At 36.7% G+C, this 16,264-nt stretch overlaps 1 protein-coding gene across 19 annotated transcripts in view; it reads left to right on the top strand.

The window, feature by feature from the left end:
• Nucleotides 1-16,264, top strand: part of MLIP (muscular LMNA interacting protein) — a 286,170-nt gene that overhangs the window by 241,490 nt on the left and 28,416 nt on the right. For 16 of the 19 annotated variants that reach the window (XM_060190026.1, XM_060190017.1, XM_060190016.1 and 13 more), the window contains one exon: nt 2,514-2,720. The exons of the other annotated variants lie outside the window; for them this stretch is intronic. In XM_060190026.1, coding sequence (XP_060046009.1) covers nt 2,514-2,720 — 207 coding nt within the window. The remainder of the gene's footprint in view (nt 1-2,513; nt 2,721-16,264) is intronic. 19 annotated transcript variants of the gene reach the window in all.

The raw sequence follows: 16,264 nt of genomic DNA, 5'->3' as shown, positions 1-16,264 counted from the left end.
CATTGAGGGCAAGGTCCCCACCTGCTGGGGGAAAGCTTCACAAGTAGTGAAGCAGTGCTGCACGTTTCTCTCTCTCTCTCTCTCTCTCTCTCTCTCTCTCTCTCTCTCTCTCTCTCCTTCTCTCTCTCCCTCCCTCTCTCCCTCTCTCTCTCTCTCCCTCTCCATCTCCCTTTCCTTCTCACCCTTTTCCCCCTCTTTTTGTCCTCCAGGTTTACTTCTGGGACTCTGTACCATCACTATAAATGCATTGTTAGTGGTAGCCATTTTTTCTTTATTTTTCTCCTTTTTTTTTAATTGAACATAACAGAGAGAATTGAGAGAAGAGGGGAAGATAGAGAGGAGGAGAGAAAGATAGACACCTGCAGACCTGCTTCACACCCTGTGAAGCAACCCTCCTGTAGGTGGGGAGCCTGGAGTTCCAACCAGTCCATGCTTGCGCTTTGTACATACTATGTGTGTTTAACCCAGTGTGTCACTTCCACCATATATACATAGATATAGATATAGATATATATATAGATATAGATATATATCCCTCCATTTCAGTTTTTGTTCTATCAAGAAATAAAGTATTTTAAAAATACATGCTTTTGCTAAATATATTCAATTTTCATAAAATATTAATTTTAAAGTTTTAAATTTAGGGATTATTTGTTAGTTAATAATGCTCAAATCAATATATTATTTTATACTTAGTTTTTATTTCAAGCAAAACCAAATAGGGTCATCTGTTGCTTATGGAACTGAGACATAGCTGAAGAGAATACTTATTTTATAAAAGTAGTACTACTTTGCAAATTAAATCTATACATTAAACACTTATTATTTTAGACATTGTGTTTAACTCTAAGATCAGATAGACAAAACATATTTTTGATTTGTAAGATTCATGTTTTTTTTTTCTTTTGTGGGCTCTTGTACATCTGTGATTTCACTGCTGTCAAGCCAACTCTTTCACTAGTATATTATATTAGAAATACAAAATAACATACAGCATATGGAGAGGTATAATATATATGTAGATGTTGATAGATAGATATATAAACACACACACACACACACACACACACACACACACACACACACACACACACACTCAACAGAGTACATAACACCAGAACTTCCCTATACAATTCAAACCTGGACTGCTGGGCTAGCCTCGCGGGTGGGAGACAGACGACTATCTTCCGGGCTCCTCACATTTTTAAAATTTTATTTCAATTTTTAATGTAATGCTGAGCAAATGAACCCAGAAACTCAGGCATGCACAATACCACAACTGAGCAGCATCTCCAATTTCTTTCCTATTTCTTGGAGAAAAAGGAGAGAGGTAGATATAGAGAGGTGAGATATTACTGCAATACTCCACCGTTTATGGAGCTCCCACTTCTGCCCTGTGTGCTGAATGCTGCCCACGGTGCTTCCATATTATACCAGGACTCAAGCACAAGGCTTTATGCACAGCAAGGTATGCACTCTACCAGGTGAGCCTTCGAAAGTTTCCTGTCTTAAGAGGTTTTTATTGTGGGATAATCACTGTGAACTACATAAATTTTTTTCCCCAGAAATTTGGAATACTTACATCTTTAAAATGTATGCCTTTTGGATATATATATATATATATATATATATATATATATATATATATATATACACATTTATAGATAACATATGTATACATACATATATATGACAATATATGTATACATATATGACATATATGCCTTTTGTAGAACTTATCTTTGTAGGATCTTTGAAGATTTAAGATATGCTACTCTTATACTTTCCTCTTTGCATTAACATAGCTTGCAGCTTTGTGTAGTAGTTCTTACATCCACAAAATCTTTTAAATGCATCCCCTTTCCTGGTAATGTTGCATACCCTCTCTTTTTATAGCTGTGCTTATCTACTTCCTCTAGTTTCTCATACAAAACAATAGCCACCTAGAATCAAATCCTCATACTTCATGCATTCTATTTTTGGTGTATATACTCATTCCAACTCTACGACTCACTGTACCATAATCTAAAACAGTGCTTCTGTCTAGCCACTCATACATTAATATCCTCATTAATGCTCTTCTCCCAGTATTTTCCAGATTAGATAAAAAAATATTCTTAATTTAATTTCCACTGTTGCTTTTTTCAGTAAAAGGTCTTCTAAGTATTCATTTTTTAATGAAATGAAATGGGAAATGGTATGAGCCCTGTTCTTCCTCAGATATTTCTCACTACTTTCAGAATCAGCAAACATAGCACCCTATAGAAAAATTCTGTAGTCACTTGTTTGTTTTTACAGAAAAGACTGGAGGTGAGATACTAACAAAAGGTATTGAAACAAGCAAACACTACAGTATGGATGTAGATAGATGTCTGCCTGTGATCTGAGTGTGAGGAGAAACTTGATTCTTTTTCCTTAAGAGAATTTGTTATAAAATCTACAATATTTAGGAATAATTCCAGTAACTCAACCTTCATCTACTAATGTACTCTTTATGCCTTTCTTCTTCCCAGGATGGGACAGTCTCTCACAAACCTGTTTCTCTACATCCTTTGTATCAGACTAGACTCTATCCTCCTGCTAAGTCCCTGCTGCTTCCACAGACCCTCTCACATGCTGACAGTCTTACCCCAGGACCTTTCAGTCATTTATCTTCCTTCTCACTGAGTGATGACCAGGGGAATTCTCACACTCTGTTTAGTCACAACACTTATAATAAGGTGAGAAGTCTCTGCTGAGACTGGAATTAATTGTGCTGTAACCCTTCTTTATGCTTAAATTTTAAAGTCTATATATGAAGGAAACATGTACTAAGGACACGTAAATATTTAATTAGGTAGTTTAAATACTTGTGTTAAAGCACAGGATCTTACAAAAAACTCATGGTTTATGTTGGGAAATTATCAAATTTTGTTTTCCTTGTAGAGTTATTTTCTGCCATGTGTTCCTCATTGTATTATATTCTATCTCCAAGGTTTAAATGCCATGGGAATATTCATAATATGCCATTATTAGTTAATTTCCAAGTCTTAGTTTAATGTTTTTAAAAGCCTTTAAATTGCAATGTTTTGACAGGGAGCCATTTATATTTGTAGTCAGTAGACCAAGAAATACTTAGAATATCTGTAAATATCTGTAAATTAATAGTACTTTGATTAAAAATGTGTCTACCTGCCTCATAATGTAAAATAATTTGATACATAAAAATAATGAGTTATTCAGTGCCTGAATATGATTACATATATATCAGAGGAAATGTTTAAAGTTGTATTTGGAATGTTGTCATAAATGTTTGCTTAGAAGCAAACAGTCAATACCACATAGGCTTATATATAAGAACTTTATGTTTTTCTGAGTATTATCATAAAGATTGCTGAATCTGGTTGCTACATATTCTCAGGCTTTAAAATTCTTCTAAAATAATTGACACAACACTGAATTATATTTTGTATAAAATTCAGAATCTCATTTTAGAGCATTTTTTTGAAAATTCTCCTGAAATATATTTCTATATTTAGAAGTCAAAAAAGGTCATATATTCTAGAAGACAGATAAAAAAATTTCCCTAGGTTCTGAAATATTTAATTGAGCACGTATTCATAAACACGTTTAAGCATGAATAATCACTAAAAGAGTGATCACATTACATAGGGAAAAATTATCTTATTATATTTAATAGCATCTACCATAACAATGATATAGTCTGAATTAAACTTTCATAATAACCATTTCTGCAAACAAAATGCTTTGGGACAAATTCAGGATATTTTTATGATCATTTTTTTTTCTTGGTCTAGAAAGTAAAATGGAGATATGTCAGGAAAGGTAAAATATTTAAAAAATATTTATATTATTGGAAATTCTTCAATAATATTTTCTAATGTATATGAAATTTTTTTAGATATTAATATTTAATAATTCTAATAACAATAGTTATTTAAATAAAATTTCATCTCTGATAAGATTATAGCATAAACATTAATAGCATTAAATCATTCATTCTTTTTGTATTTTGGTGATGTTTTACAAAATCATTCAGCAAGAACAGAAATTATATTTCATCAGTGTTTTAGTCTTTGGTCAGACTGTAAAGAATAACAATTTTAAAAGATGGCATTTGGAAACAACAAATTTACTTCCCTAGATACTGTGCTCCAGGCTTGGAGCACAGGTTTGAGTCTACCTCCCCACCACCACACACACATACACATAGTTTCAGTGATGTGATTTCTTTCCTTGTCTGTCAATTTTTCTGTTTTGCTCTCTTTCTGTCTGAGAAAGTGAGCCCAGAGCAACGAAGCCTGACAACTAAAAAATAATAATAAGAAGAAAATAGCATTTGAGTTCAGACAGCTATTTTCATTCTACATAGTCTTCACAATATATTTTACTTTCCAGAGTCTGGAATTTATTGATATTGGGAAAATAAGGAAGGTGGGGTGGGAGTAGATAGCACAATGCTTATGCAAAGAGACTTTCATGCATGAGGCTTCAAATTCCCAGGTTCAGTCAATTCCCAGCACCACCATAAACCAGAGCTAAGCAGAAGAAAATAAAGAAAAAGGAGAAGGAGGAGAGTAAGAGGATAAGGAGGAGAGGAAGAGGAGGAGGAGTGGAATAGGAGGAGCAGGAAGAGAAGGAGAAAAAGAAGAAGAATTGAAGAATATGCAATAAAAGTTTGGGACTTGAGTGTTAGACTAAAAGCAGAGTCAAAACTGAGAGGACTGGGTGGCAATCAACCACTAGAGCACATATATGTCACCATGCATAAGGACAAAATTTTAAGCACTTGGTCCCCACCTGTGTGGCGGGAGTGGGGTACATCAGAAGCAATGGAGTAGTGCTGTAGGTATCTCTCTCTCTCTCTCTCAAACTTATTTTATCTGATAGAACAGAGAGAAATTGAGAGGAAGGGTGAGACAGAAAGGGAGAGAAAGACAAGCAGACACCTGAGCACAACTACACCACTCACGAAGACTTCCCCATGCAGGTGGGGACTGGGACCTTGTGTATGGTCCTTGTGTATGGTGGTATGTGCACTTAACCCTGTGTGCCACCATGGGGACCCTTAAGCTCTCTCTCTCTCACTCTCTCTCTCTCTCTCTCTCACTCTCTCTCTCTCTCTCTCTCGCTTTTGCCTCCAGGGTTATCGCTGGGACGTAGTACAGGCACTACAAATCAGTTACTCCTGGTGGTGGTTTTTTTATTGGATAGTTGGATAGGACAGAGAGAATTTGAGAAGGAAGGAGGTGATAGAGAGGGAGAGAAAAAAAGACACCTGCAGACCTGCTTCACTACTTGTGAAGTATCCCATCTGCAGGTGGTGGGCCGGGGGTGGGGTGGGAGGTGATGGTGGCTTGAACTCAGATCCTTGAGCTTTGTACTATGTGTTTATAACCTGGTGCACCACCTCCTGCCCCCCAGGTATCTCTCTCTATCCTTCTTTTTATCCCCCTTCCTCTCTACTTCTCTCTGTCTCAATCTGGAAAGATAAGGAAGGAAGAGAGAAAGAGAGAAAAATTGAAGGAATGAAAAATATAGGTCACCAGGAATGATGGACTCATCGTGCAGGCATCAAGCCCCAGAACTAACCAGGATGATGCACACACAAAAACAAAGATTCACAGTGAAATAATAATTACTTACAGTTAAGATGATGAAAGACAACATTTTATTTTTCCTGGGACCTCACTCAATTCACAATTTCCTAGTAGTCTTTTTGTAAAATTCAGATAAAAGAGAGAAAGAGAGGAGAAATATCGTGTCACCAGATTTTGTTGGTAAGGTGACAAATCAACATACACCCTACCTGGTAAGATATATTTCTGGTTCAAGATGGCACTTCTTTAGTGAGGATTCAGCTGTTTAGTATTGTGTTTCTATTATCCCTACAAAATGCATGAGTAACTTTGGAATCCATGTTTACAAATCTTGCATTGAATATGTTGTGCCAGTAGCATACTAAATTATCAAGATCTGCTTTTTCTTTTTCATCTTTCTTTTTCATTTTTCTTTTCCTTTTTTTTTTTTAAATCTGAGATAGCTTTCTATTTTCCTGAAATTGTGAAACATAATCTATCATCTAAATGAACTTCTCTGCAAAGCCCTAACATCATCCCTGGGACTGACTTTATAGCTTTACCTTCTGGGCTTATATCCAAATCTAAATCTTTCTACTCTTCTCCCTGAAGAATCAAGTTCAACTTGATATAATATCTGTGAGTCTGTCCCTCCTCATCAGCTGAAGCAGCACAAGATGTTTAACAAGCCCTGTTCTTTTGCAGAATATCTAATGTGTCCTCTTTACATACAAATACATGCCAAGCTTTCATGCAGTGAATTCTTACCATATTCCCTGCCTATGTTTGTACTTTGAAAAAGGGGTTTATCATAAAATGCCATATCATACATATATAATGATGTTCATTTCAGGAGTTTTTTTTTTAATTTTTAATTTTAGGAGTAAAGTAGCATATTTTATTTTTGTTCTACTCTGGAGAAAAAAAGTCATTACACTTTCTTCCTTAATATTAGGAAAGAATACTACCTACTTAAATAGTTTTATTTAAAATTATGTTTTCAGTGTTTTTTTTTTTTGTTTGTTTAGGTTATTTCTGTTGGGTTTCTCATGGGGGAGAGAGAAGAGACCAGGAACTTGTGGCTGAACAGGAACACAATGCTTTATTCATAGGGACGCCCCAGAGTTGGGTGTCAACACAGTGGTTTAGGCCACGTGGAGCTAGCAAAATGGCCGCCTCTCGCTATACCTGGCAACCCTTCTCTGGGTGAGGATGCGGAAGAGAAAGAGAGGAAATTAGAATAGCAGCGGGTTATATGGGGTAAAAACCGGAAGTGGCAAGTTGGAAAAGGAAATGGCTATGAAAGGGGGTGGAGAGAGGCAAAAAGCATGCTGGAAGGTGGAAGGGTCCTTAGCAACTGTTGCGATGGTTTTAACTGAATTAGCAATACCCTGAAGGGATAACGTGGTGGGAATCTTTCAGGCAAAACAATGATTATGTAAATAGACCACAATGCCAGCAATGGAGCAGAGGGGGGGCTGGCTTTAAGGCCCAACGTATTTCTTGACCCCATTTGTTTCATGATAATAATACTGGAAAATCTTTTGTGTGCTACCATACCTCTATTTATCTGCTCATCTATACAATGGTGCTAATGATAGTACTGACCTTATTAAAGTATTATTAGAATAAAATATGCTTTTTTCCCCTTTTGTTGCCTTTGTAATTTTTAAATTATTGTTGTGGTAATTATTGTTGTTGTTATTGATGTCCTTGCTGTTGGATAGGACACAGAGAAATGGAGAGGGGAGGGGAAGACAGAGAAGGGGAGAGAAAGAGAGACACCTGCAGACCTGCTTCACCACCTGTGAAGCGATCCCCACCTGCAGAATCCTTCCGCCATTCCGTGCGCTTTGTGCCATGTGCACTTAACCTGCTGTGCTACCAACTGACCCCCAGAATAAGTTGAAATAGTGCCTGAAGCACAGAAAAAAAAAAAAAAGAAAAAGAAAGACACATCAGCTCTTAGTTGTATTATTAAAAGTCTTTCTAAGGTGTCTCTTCCATGGTTCTCTTAAATTTTCAGTTTTTCTTCTGCAGTCTTTATTTTTTTTATTTAAGAAAGGATTAATTAACAAAACCATAGGGTAGGAGGGGTACAACTCCACACAATTCCCACCACCCAATCTCCATAACCCACCCCCTCCCCTGATAGCTTTCCCATTCTCTATCTCTCTGGGAGCATGGACCCAGGGTCGTTGAGGGTTGCAGAAGGTAGAAGGTCTGGCTTCTGTAATCGCTTCCCCGCTGAACATGGGCGTTGACTGGTCGGTCCATACTCCCAGTCTACCTCTCTCTTTCCCTAGTAGGGTGTGTCTCTGGGGAAGCTGAGCTCCAGGACACATTGGTGGGGTCTTCAATCCATGGAAGCCTGGCCAGCATCCTGGTGGCATCTGGAACCTGGTGATTGAAAAGAGAGTTAAAATATGAAGCCAAATTGTTGAGCAATCATGGACCCAAAGCTTGGAACAGTGGAGAAGTGTAAGGGAGGTACTCACTGCAAACTCTAGTGTATTTCTGCTTTCAGGTATATATTTTGCAGTAGTTTATGGATACATGTGAACATAAGCTCTCTCTCACAGAAACTGGTGTATATCTAGGTTATGGGACTTTGTTAGAAAGTGAACCACCTGAGATGAAATTAGAGTGTACTATAAAAGGAAGGGTCTCACCTGAGTAATGAAGCTGAAGGGTTGTCATTCCACACGTGAAGTCTCTGGACACAGTCTGAGGTGAAGCATGTTAAGGTGGCAATCATTGCGTTGGTTAGGTTGTGATCGGCGGATGCAATATTATTTGGTATGGATTGAGAGAGGCATACGGGACAGTGGGCCCTATCCAAGGGTTCCAGGACTGGGGGAAGTAGGGACTCTATAGTGGAGATGTGAGGTTCCTGCTGTCTTAGGGTTCAAAAAGACAATTGATAGTTAATGTTATCATCACGTTATTTGGTAATTGGGTTAAGTTTGAAAAGTCCTTTTGTTATGGTTTGCTGTACAGTATCCAGTATCTTGTATATAGCTGTGCTATTGGATGCTTCTAATCTACTTGGTCTAGGCTTTTGAGAGAGTGCGCATATCAAATACACAGACTATATATTAAAAAGGTTCAGTTTGTGTTTTGAAAAACTTTGAGACATACAATTGATTTTACCCCTCTCATATTAATTAACTAGTGATTTATATGTCTACATATTTCTAGGAGTGTACATAAACACCATTCCCACCACCAAAAGACTGTGACCCATCCCACCCACCCACTCCCACCCCCCACTGGCCCAGGAAGCTGCATGTCTACCCCTCACCACAGGGTTTTTACTTTGGTGCCCTACTTACAATTTGGTCAGGTCCTGTTTTTAGTTTCCCTTTCAGATCTTCTTCCTCAACTACTGTTGATGACTGGGATCATCCCATAATCATCTTTATTTTTCTGACTTAGCTCACTTAACATAATTCCTTCTAGTTCTGTCCAAGATGGGTCAGAGATAGGTGGTTTTATTGTTCTTGATAGCTGCATAGTATTCCATTGTGTATATATACCACAGCTTTCTCAGCCACTCATCTCTTGTTGGGCACCAGGGTTGCTTCCAGGTTTAAGCTATTATGAATTGTGCTGCTATGAACATAGGAGTACAAGCCTCTTTTTGGTTGGGTGTTATGGAGTCCTTGGGGTATAAGCCCAGAAGAGGAATTACTGGATCATAAGGAAGGTCCATGTCTAGCCTTCTGAGAGTTTTCCAGACTGCTCTCCACAGAGGCTGTACCAATATACATTCCCACCAGCAATGTAAAAGGGTTCCTCTGTCCCCACATCCTCTCCAGCATTTGTTGCTGCTGTCCTTTTTGATGTATGCCATTCTTACAGGAGTGAGGTGGTATCTTAGTGTTGTCTTAATTTGCATTTCTCTGACAATCAGTGACCTAGAGCAGTTTTTCATATGTTTTTTAGCCTTTTGGATCTCCTCTGAGGTGAATGTTTTGTTCATATTCTCTGCCCATTTTTGGATGGGGTCATTTGCTTTTTTGGTGCTAAGTTTGCTGAGCTCTTTATATATTTTGGTGATTAGTTTCTTGTCTGATGTCTGGCATGTGAAGATCTTCTCCCATTCTGTGAGGGGTCTCTCTGTTTGTTTAATAGTTTCTTTGGATGTGCAGAAGCTTTTCAATTTGATGTAGTCCCATTGGTTTGTTTCTGCTTTAGTCTTCCTTGAAATTGGGTTTGCTTCATCAAAGATGTCCTTGAGGTGTAGGTGTAAAAGTGTTTTACCAATGTTTTCCTCTAAGTATTTGATTGTTTCTGGTCTGACATATAGGTCTATGATCCATTTGGAGTTGATTTTTGTTTCTGATGAGATAAAGTGGTTCAATTTCATTCTTCTGCATGTTTCAACCCAGTTTTCCCGGCACCATTTATTGAAGAGAGCCTCCTTTTTTCATTTAATCCTTTGGGCCCCCTTATCAAAGATTAGATGTCCATAGGTGTGGGGATTTATTTCTGGGCTTTCAATTCTCTTCCACTGGTCTGTGTGCCTATTTTGTTCCAGTACCATGCTGTGTTGATGATGATGGCTTTATAATATAATTTAAGGTCTCAGAGTGTGATGCCTCCATTTCTGTTTCTTTTCCTCAAGATGGTTTTGGCAATTCTAGGTGTTTTCAGGTTCCAGATAAATGATTGTAGTGTTTGTTCTATTCTCTTAAAGAAGCTTGGTGGAACTTTGATGGGTATTGCATTAAATTTGTATATGGCTCTGGGGAGAATATTCATTTTGATGATATTTATTATTCCAATCCATGAGCATGGGATGTCTTTCCATTTCTTGGTATCAGTTTCTATTTCCTTGAGTAGCGACTCACCGTTTTCAACATACAAGTCTTTCACCACTTTGGTCTACTTTATTCCTAGGTATTTGAATGATTTTCTGAAACATTTAATGGGAGTGATATCTGGATGTCTTCTTCTTCAGATTTAGTGTTTGCATAAAGAAATGCCACTGATTTTTTTTAAATTGATTTTGCAGCCTGATATCTTGCTATATTGCCTAATAACTTCCAGTAATTTTCTTCTGGATTCTTTAAGTCTTTCTATGTATACTATCATATCGTCTGCAAATAGTGAGAGCTTTACTTCTTCCCTTCCAATCTGTATTCCTTTGATTTCTTTCTCTTGCCTGATTGCTATGGCAAGAACTTCCAATACTATGTTGAAGAGTAATGGTGACAGTGGACAGCCCTGTCTAGTCCCCGATCTGAGGAGGAATGCTTTCAGCTTCTGTCCATTGAGTTTGATGTTGGCTGTAGGTTTGCTATATATAGACTCCACTATCTTGAGGAATTTCCCATCTATTCCCATTTTTTCTAGAGTTTTGAGCATGAATGGGTGTTGGATTTTGTCAAAACTTTCTCTGCATCTATGGAGATAATCATGTGGTTTTTGGCTTTGCTTTTATTGATGTGGTGAATGACATTGATTGACTTACGGATGTTGAACCAGCCTTGCATTCCTGGGATGAATCCCACTTGATCGTGAAGAACAATCTTTTTGATATGTTGCTGTATCCGGTTGGCTAAGATCTTGTTTAATATTTTGGCATCTATGTTCATCAGAGATATTGGTCTGCAGTTTTCCTTTTTTGTTGTGTCCCTATCAGCCTTTGGTATCAGGGTGATGTTGGCTTCATAGAAGGTGGAAGGGAGTATTCCTGTTTCTTGAATCTTATGAAAAGCTTCAGAAGTATGGGTAACTGTTTCCTGAAAGTTTTGTAGAATTTGTTTGTGAAGCCATCTGGTCCAGGACTTTTGTTGTTGGGGAGATTCTTAATAACGGTTTCAATTTCTTTGTCTGTGATTGGTGCATTTAGATTTTGTAGTTCTTCTTGGTTCAGTTTTGGAAGGGCATATGTTTCTAGGAATTGTTCCATTTCTTCCAGATTCTCTATCTTGGTGGCATATAGTTCTTTATAGAAGTTTCGCAGGATTCTCTGGATTTCTGTGGTGTCCATTGTGATATCTCCTCCATCGTTTACAATTCTATTAATTTGAGTTTTCTCTCTTTTTTGTTTGGTGAGTCTGGCTAGGGGTTTGTCAATTTTGTTTAATCTTTCAAAGAACCAACATTTGGCTTCATTGATCTTTTGTATGTTTCTTTTATTTTCGATGTTGTTTATTTCTGCTCTAACTTTAGGAATTTCTGTCCTTCTGGTTGATTTAGGGTTCCTTTGTTCCTCTTCCTTTATGTCCTTGAGGTGTGCAGTAAGTCGTTCATTTGAGCTTCTTCTTGGTGTTTAATATGTGATTGTATGCCTATAAGTTTCCCTCTCAGTACTGCTTTAGCTGTGTCCCAAATATTTTGATAGGTTGTGTCTTCATTTTCATTAGTTTCCAGGAACATTTGAATTTCCTGCTTGAGTGAGTCTCTGACCCAGTGGTTCTTAAGGAGTATGTTGTTTAGTTTCCAAATTCAGTGACTTTTAATAATTATCTGTTTGTTGTTAAATGTTAGTTTTACTCCACTGTGGTCTGAGAAGATACTTGGGATGATTTCAATGCTCTTCAATTTATTGATGCTGTCTTTGTGGCCTAACATGTGGTCTATACTTGAGTATGTGCTATGTGGACTTGAAAATAAGGTGTATTACAGTTTTTTGAGGTGGAGGACTCTGAAAATATCCAAGAGGTCTAGTCTGTCAATCTCTTCATTCAATTCTCTTGTATCTTTATTGGTTCTCTGCTTTGTTGATCTGTCTAAGTGTGAGAGTGGGGTATTGAAGTCTCCCACTATTATTGTATTACTATTGATGTATTTTTGAAATTCTTTCAGTAGATGCTTAATGTATTTAGATGGTCCCTCGTTGGGTGCATAGATGTTAATAATTGTTAAGTCTTCTTGGCTGATTGATCCTCTAATCATTATGTAATGTCCTTGCCTATCTTTTATTACTTTATTTAATTTAAAATCTATCATGTCTGAGATGAGAATGGCTGTTCCTGCCCTTTTTTGTGGTCCATTAGCCTGGATGATAGTTATCCGTCCTTTCACTTTAATCTGTGTTTATCTTGTTGTGACAGATGGGATTCTTGCAAGCAGCATATGGTTGGGTTATGTTTTCTGATCCACCACCCCACCCTGTGCCTTTTGATGGGTGAGTTTAAGCCATTGATGTTTATTGATATTGTGGATTTAATGTATTGTAGTGCCATTGTTCAAAAAAAATTTTGTTTGCTCTGATATATTGCCAGTATTATAGTGATGTTCTTGTTTATAAGAGGTCTTTTAGAACTTCTTTCAGGGCTGGCTTGGTGATGGTTGCCTCCTTTAACTGTTGTTTATCTAAGAAGGTTTTGATCCCTCCATCTAGTTTGAATGAAAGTCTAGCAGGATATATTATCCTTGGTTGAAACCCTTTTTCATTCAGGGATTGATAGATATCTTGCCATTCCCTTCTGGCTTTTAGAGTTTGAGTGGAGAAGTCTGCAGATAATCTTATGGGTTTTCCCTTGTATGTGACTTTTTGTTTCTCTCTTGCAGCCTTTAGGATCTTTTGTTTATCCTTACTTCTTCTCACTGTGACCATGATGTGTCTTGGTGTCTTCAGGTATGGGTTGATTCTGTTTGGTACTCTCTGGGCCTCTTGAATCTTAACGGTTTTGTTAATGTCTCCTTTGTTAAATAAATAAATAAACAAATAAATAAAATAGTCACAGAATGGCTATGAATTTTCTCCTGAAGTTTTAAAGATGTCTCTCCCTGCTCTTGTTCCTTGTAAATCCTCTCAAACATTCTCTATAAATAGAACCTTCCTGCATAGGAAATCCTAGTCTTTCTCCTGCCAGAAGATTAGAAAAGGCATCCCATCTGTAAAGGCTTAGTTCCCATTCTTTTCAGTTCTATTCATAGGCTGACCATTTCTTGTTTGTTGTCAGTAGAAACTGGCAGAGTAAAGATTCAAGGGAGACAATGATGAGAGATAACTGTCTACATGGTCAGTAGTTTTGTGCTACTTAAAAGACAGAAAATATAGGTGGAGATGAGAAAAACTAAAAAAGGAAATAACTGCACAGAACAGAATGTTTTAGTAGTAATGAAAAAAAAGTAGGCCAGAAGCACTGGAATTTAGAATTCACATAAAGAAACAGATGCATCTCAGAGATTATGAAGAAAATAGGAGAATGAAGCAGAGAATGAAAATGAAAGAATCAAAGGTATGCAGAGGGCAAACTTTTGCTTGCATAATTTGTACTCATGTTAGTATTTTTTATCTGAATGCCAAGAAAGTAGCTGAAAATCCCAACACTCACAGCACCAATAAAATGTAATCTTTCTAAATGCAGTAAATTCTCAGTGGTAGAGGGCAAGTTCCACTAGACTTTGATGTTCATGGTTCTTTAGGAAATCTGAAGATAAAGAAACTAATTTCACTATAATATTGAGGGAGAATAAAATAAAAATGAGACACAATTTTAAGATGGTAACACCACGTAGCTCAACATTTATTTACCTTTCACTCTTTATTGTTTCCGTATTTACATATAAGCCAGTGAATTATATGTCAAAAATAAAAAATAAAAATAAAAAACTCAAATTTGATTGTTAAAACATTTTGATGTGTAGTCTCATGGACTGCAAATTTAGGTCATAGACACAGGAATTTTGTGGAGATTATATATATGTGTGTGTACACAATATGTGTATGTGTGTGCATATATGACGATATACACATACATTAGAAATCACTGGCCTATACATATCATCTGTCATGTCAGCTTTTAACATTTTAGCACCTCCCAATAAACTTTGTTCTCTGCCAAATTCTGTTTGAGATTAGTGTTTCCCCCTCATCCTTCAGACTACTCAACTAATGACTGACAGGGTTCCCCAACCGAACCTCAGATTGCTTGACTCTAAGTTTGGATCTTACAAGTGTCTCTAGAAACAAAGTAAAAAAGAAAGAGTAGAAATCTCTCAAAGTAAATTTCTGAGTCCAAGATGGACTCACTTCTGCCTTTGTACTATATCAGCAAACCTGGCTTTCATCTTCCTTTAAATACTGCGCTTTGGGGGATTTGGGTCATGTTTTCTTCCTTTTTTTTTTTCTTTTTCTTTTTTAAAGATTTTTAAAAATATTTATTTATTCCCTTTTGTTGCCCTTGTTGTTTTATTGTTGTAGTTATTGATGTTGTTGTTGGATAGGACAGAGAGAAGTGGAGAGAAGAGGGGAAGACAGAGAGGGGGAGAGAAAAAGAGACACCTGAAGACCTGCTTCATTGCCTGTGAAGCCACCTCCCTGCAGGTGGGGAACTGGGATCCTTATGCTGGTCCTTGCGCTTTGCGCCACCTGTGCTTAACCTGAGGCGCTACTGTCAGACCTCTGTCCGGTCATGTTTTCTTTTATTTTCACATCTAGAGTATAAGAAGTTGACAACAGAGTTTAGAATGTTTAATGTTTGTTCAGTTGATCATGGTGATATAGACTGTGTGAGGGGGATAGGAAACAAGGTTTAAAACAAACAAATAAGCAAAAGAGTTTGTATCCAAGTGGTTCCTGTGATACAGCTCCCTCTATAACTGGACAGAACCCTGATTCCTAAACCACAACTAGCTTTTTAATGACCTCTGATAGCTCACTCTACAAATGTTGACTTATCTTGTTCAATTTAATTTTCTCTGCTGTTTTTGTGCATATATGTATATATTAAGTTTCCTTGTAAAATTATTAGTTATTAATATTGAGACTATGTTAGTTTTTATTATGATATCGTAGTTATTTAGATAGTTGAATTAAAAGTTATGGTAATCTAATAAATAAATTAAAATACTGTTATCATAAGCACATAACCAAAATAGGTTACATTTTTTGGTAGCTCCTTTGAATGGAGGCTTTCCTCCTATGATTTCTCCTGATATTTTAACAGAGCTCAAATCAAGTATGTTGAAACAGAATATGACTTAGATGGAGAATGGGAAATTAAAGTAATTTTAACTCTCACCTTCTGGTTCAAAGACTGATGGATCTTTGAAATACAAATTTGTTTTTCTAATGTAGGCTGCAAATATTTAGATCTAAAGATGTGAGAAATAATTTACAAATATATCTCAAGAATAAAGCTATACTCCTTTGAGATAAGTAGTTTAAAAATGCACACAACTTCAAAATGAAAAAATGAACAGTGAGTGAGTTTAAAGGTTATGAAAACCTTGTGTAACTAATAGCCTAACTCCCTATCAATAATAAAGAGTATGAAATTTACAACTTTTTATTCCAACATGAATTCAAGGTATCCTTGAGACTAGAAGTTGATAAAGCATTATTTTTTAATCAATGCACAGAAATTTGAGTGTCTTTTAATTGAAAAACACTGCAAAGTGCATAGGAACATGAGAAGCCTTTGCCAACTAATTATCCTCTACTATAAAAATGTAATTAAACAAATTAGCAAAAAAGTCATTACATAATTATGGCAACTGATGTGCAGAAGATAATCAAGTAGTTGTGACTACCTCCGTCAAAAATCCTAATATAGTCTAATGAATCAGGTACAATCTAACAAGGAAGTAATGTGATCTGATGTCTGAAATGCAGCACGGGTTGCGGACCAGATTTAGGAGATCCAGGTTAGAGAGAAAAGTCAGGGAAAGTTTCAAGGTAATTAAAAAAAAAGGGGGGGGGAGTCTGAAAACTAAAAGCA

This window comes from Erinaceus europaeus, chromosome 4 (assembly GCF_950295315.1).
Source record: "Erinaceus europaeus chromosome 4, mEriEur2.1, whole genome shotgun sequence".
In the NCBI taxonomy this organism is placed as follows: domain Eukaryota; kingdom Metazoa; phylum Chordata; class Mammalia; order Eulipotyphla; family Erinaceidae; genus Erinaceus; species Erinaceus europaeus.
Note: the sequence above shows the minus strand (reverse complement) of the source record. Positions and strands in the feature narration are given on the sequence as shown.